This window comes from Pyrus communis, chromosome 15 (genome assembly GCF_963583255.1).
Source record: "Pyrus communis chromosome 15, drPyrComm1.1, whole genome shotgun sequence".
Lineage (NCBI taxonomy): Eukaryota > Viridiplantae > Streptophyta > Magnoliopsida > Rosales > Rosaceae > Pyrus > Pyrus communis.
This window is the reverse complement of record NC_084817.1, coordinates 17417049-17426093: the sequence shown is the minus strand read 5'-3', so window position 1 is coordinate 17426093 and position 9045 is coordinate 17417049. Positions and strand designations below refer to the sequence as shown.

Sequence of the window (9045 nt, the reverse complement as noted above, 5' to 3'; positions counted from 1 at the left end):
ATTGAATTTGGTAATTTATTTATACTAAGAGAATCTTTATTGAAAAGACATCTAAACACACCAAATAAAATTACATAAATATACCAAATAACAAAAAACTCACTAAATGAACTAAAAGAAACACACCAAATAAAATTAAATAAACACAAAAAAAAAAAAAAAACAAACAAACAAACACACTAAATGAACTTAAGTATCTTGAGCTTGTTTCAATACTCACTGGTGCTCTATCAAATCAATTTGTCGGGCATTGTGCATATATGGCCTTTGAAGTGCAGTATATCGTTGAATGATCAATTCATTGTAACGTCCGTCCTTTTCTAATGGCTCATGTTGCATGGGTTATTCGGTGGCGTCATGAGCACAATATATACGTGTTCTTGAATTGTTTATCGTGTCTGGCTCATATTCATCAACGACATCATAATCGTACTCATCTTCCATAATCATGTTGTGAAGAATGATGCACGTCATCATGATGGATCAAAGCAACTCTACATCAAACAATCTGGCAACACCCCTGACGATTGCCTAGCGAGCTTGAAGGATACCAAAACAACTCTCCACATTCTTCATGCACCCCTCTTGACAGCTTGCAAAGTGTTTTTCCTTTGCAGTTCGCGGACGTGGCACTGTTTTGACAAATGTTGACCACCTTGGGTAAATGCCGTCTGCTAGGTAGTATGGCCCGTGGTACATACGTCCATTGACGCAGTACGTGACTTTTGGTCCCTTTCCTTGCAGGACATCATTGAACACTGGGGATTGTGCAAGGATGTTGAGGTTATTTTGAGCTCCCGGAACCCTAAAAAAGGCATGCCAAAATGATACTTTTTGCTCATTTTCTGTCCCCATAAGCTCCTTGCCATGCACTTAGACAAATTTTCCACGTCCAGTGCATACAATCGATGCTTCCAATCATCCCAGGAAAACCTCGCATCTCGCCCTTCTTCAGAAGCCTTTGCAAGTTCATGTCAGTAGGCGTCCGGAGGTACTCTGCGGTGTAGATAGATTCGATTGCTCTGCAAAACCTCATTAGGGACTCAAGAATGGTTGATTTCCCCATCCTTGTTATCCCATCCACTTGGTCTGCAGATGCTCCATATGCAAGCATCCACAAGGCAGCAATAATTTTTTACTCTAGAAGGAGACCTATAACACCAAAAGCAGCCTTCTTTTGCACAAAGTAAGAATCATGATTGCAAACAGCAATCATGATTTTGTTGAACAAATGTCGTTTCATTTTAAAACGAAGTCTAAAGTAGGTATTAGGGAATGCACTATTACGAACAAAATAACCGTCCAAGAGTTCCGTACCTCGTCGTTGCCTACTTCTATCAAGGTTTCCGGAACAGCTGGGCCTGCACCTAGTATCTCGACCATTGACAACTGCCTAGCTTTGGTGGCAATTCACCATGCTCGTGACCACAGTAAAGTAGGCTCAGTAGTTCAGAGCATCGAACTTGGAATCTCCCACATTTGTTTGTTTATTGGTGAGTTAGCCCTCGCCCTTACCATTGGGTCACTTGCTGTGGTTATCACCATTACCATTACACGATCATCACCATTGCCAATCTCACCTCCATGTTATGGTGATATCAAACAAACAAGTCTTAACGAGTAGCCATTAACAACCCAACAAGTTGTAATAGGTTGTTTTGCCACCTCTTTGTCTAGCTATTGGTCTAATTGTAGACATTAGCACATTAATTAAGAAGAAACCTACTTTTAGTTCACATGAATATGAAAATTTCTTGTAAAAAAATACTTTTTCCGTAACTAGGATAAAAGAGTGGAAAATACGAAGAAATTTTTGACTAAATTGTGAACAATATTATTAGTGAATCAAAATTGATAAAAATGCTTCTCTATAACAATTTTTTTGGGTATTCCCAAAAAAAGAGAACCCCCATTGTGTGACATGTAAAAAAATAGCATCGTTAAGACATCGTTGACATAGGATCATTAAGACATCGGTTCAAGAGAGAATGTTTTCAATTCAATGAGCTTCTAGTCTCTTAATATACTTGTGAATATTTAACATATTAATCAGATCATTATCATGTAACACTCTTAATAATTCTTTTATATTCAAATTTGAAGAAAAATAACTTATCTGATAATAGTGTTGTGTTTGAATGGACCTAAACCGATCCCTAAACACGAATTGCACTCCTTTAATCATGACATTCCGAGTACTTTCCAATAAAATAATATTATCGTTTTAGTAAAAACCCTAACAAATGTTTAATCAAATTTTTAATGAACATGAGTGGCCGCTGGAGTATGATTCTCTCCTTTTTTTTTTTTTTTTTTTTTTTTTTTGCCTCTTATTTGAACTTTCACGGTTAAGTCACGTCTACATCAAAAATAAGATAAAATAAGAGAATGTGAGAGGAGGAGACGAAAGAGAATAGGAAGAGAAGGAAAAAAAAACCAAATCGCTGCGGTATATCCTAGAAGGTTAAAATATGTGATGAACAATATCTTTGTACGGACGTAGGAGTGATCCTTGTCAAGCGGCCCCCGCTCCTCCAACCCCAAAAGCACTGCCACGTGGCACCGCGTCTTCCCTTCTCTCTCCCCCTTCGACGGCGTTTACCAGTCTCCAAGATTCGCACCCTCTTCCCTTTTGGTCAGCGTCCTTTACCGAAAACGCCCCCAAACCCCTCTCTCCATTTTCTCGCTCAATTTTCTCGGTCAAAAAACAGAAAATCAGACACAAGTCGCCACAACATCACCGCTTGCTTCTCCGATCGAGTTTCGTGGAGGTGGGGAAAATTTAGATGGATTTAGCTCCCTATGCATCACATACCTCGATTTTTCTCTCATAGTAAGGGGACGAAAGCCATGGATCCGAAGAAGAACCGCCGGAAGCCGAGGCTCGAGCGCCGTAATGCGGGGAAGCACTTTGACTACGACGCCGCCTCGATGTCATCCTCACTCGACGACTCCTCGTCGTCGGCCTCACTCCACACGCGCTCGTTCGACTTGGACCGGACGAGCTTCCGGGTCGAGGGGAACGAGGGCGATATGGAGCGGATATACAAGACCTTGGGCCTCGGACCCGACGACTTCTCGATATCGGAGGAGGACTGGGTGGCCCGGAAGATCCGCTCGACTTCGGATGTTCTCCCCATGTCCAGATTGTACGGGTTGGATAGTCTGGATAGTCCGAAACCCGACGAATTGAGGGAAGAAGTGGCTGAGTTGTCCGATAGAGTAAGGGCTGTTACTGTTGCTGCAACTGAGTTGACTCTAGCTGACTCGCCGGTTCCAAGCGGGGGTTATTATGCTGATGCGGCTGCTGCTGCTACTTCTGTTTCAGCTGGGGTTTCTATTGGGATTAAGGGTGTGCGGCCGCCCGTGCTCAGGCCGCCGCCGTCGATGAGGGTTCCGGTGATTGACGACGGATGCTCGACTTGGGACATTCTGAGGGATTTCGCGCCAGAAGGCGCAGGAAATGCGGTGGGAAAGAGGCTTGGTTCTTCTTCGGCAGCTTCCTCTTGTTCTGATGAAGAAGAAGAAGGAGAGGTTGGAGAGGAGGGCGCTGTGGAAGGTGAGATTAGAGAGACTGTGCCGGTCTCTGAAGGGTGTTCATTTACGACGTCGAATGATGATGATTCTTCTAGCACCACCACTGTTTCTCCGAATGAGAGAATTTCGCCGAATGGGAGGCTAAAGCTTATTATCACTCACTGGGAGAAGGGTGACCTTCTTGGTAGTGGGTCTTTCGGGTCGGTATATGAAGCCATTTCTGAGTAAGTGTTCAATACCCTTTACAGTTTCTGAATGCTTATTCTTGAGGTCGAAACTTCAAATAACTTAGAGGAATAAATAATGACATAATAAGCAAGCTTAGGGAAGAAAGATCAGCATTGAAAGATAGTTTGTTGTTCTTAGGACTTGGGCTAGCTGTAGGTTAAATTTTAAGTGACATAACATTTCAGTGTTTAGTGGTGATTGTTAAAGAAAGGGTTCCACTTGGTTTCAAAGTTTACGTGTTGGAAGAGAAGATAGATGACCTCATTTAACTTAGCGATACTAGTGACGGAAAGACTAGCCTAGCTTGATGGAGTGTTCTAGACAGGAAGTTTGAAAGGCATTATTTAGCTTTGATTGGAAGAATCGCCAATACCCTGAAAATCTTAAGATGATAGTTGTTCAAATCTGAGACCTTGCTCCAATCAAGTGCTAAATTTGCACTAGCAAAAGCATTTTTTAGACATATATTGGAATTCAATGGGTTGTAGATGAAGAGATTGTAGGCTTCTTTGCCTTTTTATGTTATTTGAGTCTTAAAGCATATCTGATTTTCCTACTTCATGGGGTTTAAGGTGTTTTTGAGAACTATCAGCCAGTATATCATGCCATCCTTGTGGTGTGCAAATGTATGGACAATTGAGTTATGCCAGGAACCCTTTTTGCAAAGATTTAGTTCTAGGTGTTGAATAGAAGAGGAACTTGAGTTCTTAAATATAGGAGGAAGGTGATTTATATTCGAGGGTGCTACTAGATTTCAAAGCAGAGGTTCTCTATGATTCATTTCACCATTTATTTATGGTTTTCCAAATTCTTATTCCAAACTTGCAATTCCTTGAAAATATACTATAGTTGGACCCTTTGAGGCAGAACAATGGAAGGTTAATAAACAACTGAAGAAATATATTATTTTTACAGATAAAAGAAGGTTATGGTTGCTATGTTTTTAGAGATAGCAGACACCTAGGCTGCAAATAAGCACAGCTGAGACATACTTTTTGCTGGCTCAGCTGTCTAGATTTTTTTTTCTGAGCTTAACGATAGGGGAATGGATGCAATTCTGAAGTTATTTTATCTTTCCCACTTCTACAGTAGCTTACTGTTATTCATAGAACCTTTATTTCTATACAAAAGTTTGATAAACTCTACATGAAAATGAATTGGTTTGTTTTTATGCAGATCTCCCCTAATGAACTTAAATAATACAACTGCTCATTTTAAAAGAGCAGCCATGCTTCATCTTTAGCTTCAGAGATATTCTATCATCTTGTTGATTATGGTTATTCTTTCCTTCAGTGGTGGAAGCTTCATTGCTGTGAAGGAAGTTTCATTGCTTGATAAAGGAAGTCAGGGGAAGCAAAGAGTTTATCAACTTGAACAGGTGACGGAGGCTTTTCTTGTGTCTGGTTCTGTGTCCTGGTTTTGCTTCCCCAATACCCTGTTATTAAGTAATTGATTCAGTTATTATATGTGAGTAGAGCCTAGGTTGATTATTGTTTCTTGCTGACATACTTTTCTCCTCATTTGTTGTTTTCCTTTCAGGAGATTGCTCTTTTGAGTCAGTTTGAACATCATAACATAGTTCAATATTACGGCACCCAAAGGGTACTCCTTTTTATTTCCTTGTTCTTGACTTGAATGTATGCCCCATGTTTTTTTGGTCATGCTATGCCTATGTCTCCCATGATGAGTATTTATGCACGTCAAGATTATATGTTCAGCATATAAAATTCTACAATTCGTGCCATTATGACAATGAGAATCATAGAGGTTGTTGGTGTGCACAGCTACAAAAAAGTCCCCCTTAATGTACACAAAATATTCTCATGCATTCTATATTTTGTATTTCATGACATCGTATTTGTTATATGCTATTGCTATTACTATCTTTTATTTAGTTTTCTTATTTTTATTCACATACAAATTGATTTTAGATATAAAAAATTATACTGGTCAGGGTGTCATGTATGGATGGTTACCGGTTACCCTTTCAGCCACTTTGGCTATACAATTTGATGGTCTTGTTTGACTCCAAAAGTATTTAGGATTTGTAGTATCAATTGTAGATAAATTGATTTTAAGCTTAGGTTATTTCTGACCTGTTTTATACATTTACCAGTTATGCATTGGATCTTTATAGCTCTTGTATTTATCAATCTACACTGGTTATGAGCACCAGTATCTGATGTATAATTTGTTCAATGGTCGTTGTAGGATGAATCAAACCTTTATATCTTTCTGGAGCTTGTAGCTAAAGGTTCCCTTCAGAAACTCTATCAGACGTATCATCTTACAGATTCTCATGTATCTGAATACACAAGACAGATCCTGCATGGACTGAAGTATCTTCATGACCGAAAAGTGGTTCACAGGTAATTCATATCACAAGATTTATATTTATTTGAAAGATATTATGTGGATTATTTCCACCAATGAGCCATCTCATGTCAGGGTCATTCCATAAAAGAATGAAGATAAAATTGAAGTGGCCGTGCCATCAGAATGTTCATACTATTTCCTTCTGTAATTTTGTCTGCATCCATTCTCATCTATATGTTTCTTGTATTAAGGGACATCAAATGTGCAAACATTCTGGTGCATGCAAATGGATCTGTGAAGCTTGCAGATTTTGGATTGGCAAAGGTTTGTCCTTCATTCCTCGAAATCTTAATCTTTTCTGTTTTAGTGTTTACAATATTTACAAGTGATTGCGAACTACTTTTCTACTAATATTTTTTGCTGCGTCCTTTTTCCAGACTATCCAAAATATGAATGACATTAAATCTTGCCAGGGGACTGCATTCTGGATGGCCCCAGAGGTTTGCCTTTTCACTTCCATTTTAATTTCAGTTATCAAAAATAAATATTAGACTATTTTGAGTGCTTATGAGCTCTCTTTTTCTTTCAATCGAGGACATAAAGTACTTCAGTTTGATACTGATGAAGACTTTTACAATCATGGATTGCTAAATTTAGTGGTTATTGCAGGATGATTTTCCCAAATTGTACTTACTTCCTGAACCCTGATCAAATTGTACTTGCTTCCTGAACTATGATAAAATGTTAATGTGTTCTAGACAGGTTGCTGCATTACCTAGTATAACATTTATGTGAAACATTGCTAAATAAATAAAGCAACAGGAACCATTTAAGTGAATATTTTGAAACAAGAAGATAGAATTTTCACATGTGCAACTTGAATGTTTGCCAGCTTCTGTTTTTTCTATACATCACATCACATGGAGTATCTTTCTTGAGTATGTAGGCGGAATGGATGTAGTTCTGTTTTTACAATGTCTAGCCTCTGAAAATATTATTAAGTCGCTGCATGTCCTATATTTTGCCAATTTTTGCTTGGGAGGCAAATATGTTGGTACATGCATGTTATAGGCTGTGTCCAAACTTTGTTGGAGTATTTCTTAGTCAACTTATTCTTGTGCAGGTTGTTAACCGAAAGAGCCAAGGTTATGGGCTTCCAGCTGATATATGGAGCCTTGGATGCACTGTGTTGGAGATGTTAACTGGGCGGGTTCCATACTCTAATCTTGAATGGGTTCGTGCCAATGTCGTTATGAGTTTTACTCTTTATGGTCTATACTCTAGTGATGACGACAATGTGTTGGATGATGCATCTCTTTTGACGTTTGTTTCTGACAGTCTCTTCTTGTGTCTCAACAGATGCAGGCATTATTTAAGATTGGAAAGGGAGAGCCCCCTCAGGTTCCCGATTCTCTTTCAAAAGATGCACAAGATTTCATCGATCGGTGCCTACAAGTTGATCCAAACAAACGCCCCTCTGCTGCTCTGCTCTTAACTCATCCATTTCTTAAGAGACCCCTTCCCACGTCTTCTGGATCAGCATCTCCATATTATCAGCGGGGGCCCAGCTGAAAACATGTGTTCATCTATAAGCTGTTGAGATATAGGGTAAAAAAATTGGCTTTGTTTTCCATTATTTCATATTCGTTGCTCGCTCTTCCCATGAATTTAAACTCAAAAGACTTATAAAACCAATACTTTCACTGTTTAATATTTTTTGCTTTAGTAACATCTCTGTCCAACACTACAGATGCAGGACTTTTTATCCGCGTTCTGTAACTTGCTCCGGTATCCAGTGTTCAGCCATCAATTATTGGCTTACACTAGTAGAGTGCGTGTGCGTTCATCCATTTTCAAGGTCTTCGAAAGATGTGCTAACGGGGTCCATGACTTGAGAAGAACAATGAACCCCCCTCGGTCCACACCTCCTTACTCACAAAATCTCGCACCACGGAGCATTCTGGTATGAAGTTATTCGAGTTTATTCATCTGTTTCCCTTTCTAGTTCCACAGTAAGTTATTTAGTGGGTGAAAGATTTGTATTAGCCAAAGTTGTGGTAGTAAGATTTGTAAGCATTGGAAAGGAATCACGATTTGTATATAATTTGTTATCGTCGTCGTCTTCGTCGTCGTGGTGGCAGTCGGCAGGCATACGTAATACAACCTGTAATCTGTGTGTATAATATTTTACTTAGCAAATAATTTAGTACAGCAATTTCCGAGCAACCGAGCTTGTGCAAAGTCTTTATATTCGTGGAAAAGGAATAGCCAACCATTTGGGAATTAGCCACGAATTTTGACTTTTTATTTTATTTTTGTTCAACTTGGAAAACCATTTATAAAAGAGTAAATTTACAAAACATTCCATGGTTTTATTCTTTTTAATGCATTTTCAACCTAAACCATCAGTCAAATGGCGACATCAACAAGAAACGTATGTAGCTGTCAATTTGCTGGCGGATTTTTAATTTTTTAATTTTTTGTTTTGTCAATAGAACTTTCATTACATTAAAAAACTTTTACAAAGCCCAAAAAAAAAAAAAAAAAAAAAAAAAACCAGTAAACAAACAACATCTAAGGTAAAAGGCCCAAGTAAAATGAGAGTTGCAACTTAATATACAACGGGAGACCTTCACAAACTTATGTTTGAAGGCAACAATAACATTCAACAAAAAAAACCCTAATCTCAAGCTACATAAATCAAACCACTGCCGTCGTCACATCCTTGGATGAAGCCAAACTCCGAACCGAGAAAGTAGACACCAGATCCAAGTCTCCTTCACGAACCCATGCAAAATATATACAAAGAAAGTATCATATAGGTAAAGAGTGAGGCTAAGGAGTATGTAAAATACCTAACACTTGGCCTAATGGGGATTCGGCATGCTAGTTGGGGGGGGGGGGGAAGTAAGGGAGGGTAGTAGATTTGGTATCCAAATTCTGATTGGAGCCCGCCTATTCGAG

The 9045-nt window shown here is 39.0% G+C and overlaps 1 protein-coding gene across 2 annotated transcripts; it reads left to right on the top strand.

Annotated features, from left to right (window-relative positions):
- Positions 1–2641: 2641 nt before the first annotated feature.
- Positions 2642–8478, top strand: LOC137718432 (mitogen-activated protein kinase kinase kinase 1-like). Of its 2 annotated transcripts, XM_068457983.1 has the most exons (10): positions 2642–3761; positions 5059–5143; positions 5305–5367; positions 5977–6134; positions 6333–6405; positions 6519–6581; positions 7205–7315; positions 7441–7689; positions 7832–7843; positions 7936–8478. In XM_068457983.1, the coding sequence occupies exons 1-8, from the start codon at positions 2803–2805 to the stop codon at positions 7651–7653; spliced, it is 1725 nt and encodes a 574-aa protein (XP_068314084.1). In that variant the 5' UTR covers positions 2642–2802; the 3' UTR covers positions 7654–7689; positions 7832–7843; positions 7936–8478. The 2 variants fall into 2 exon arrangements, with proteins under 2 accessions (XP_068314084.1, XP_068314083.1); XM_068457982.1 differs by having other exon boundaries at positions 7832–8473.
- Positions 8479–9045: the final 567 nt, after the last annotated feature.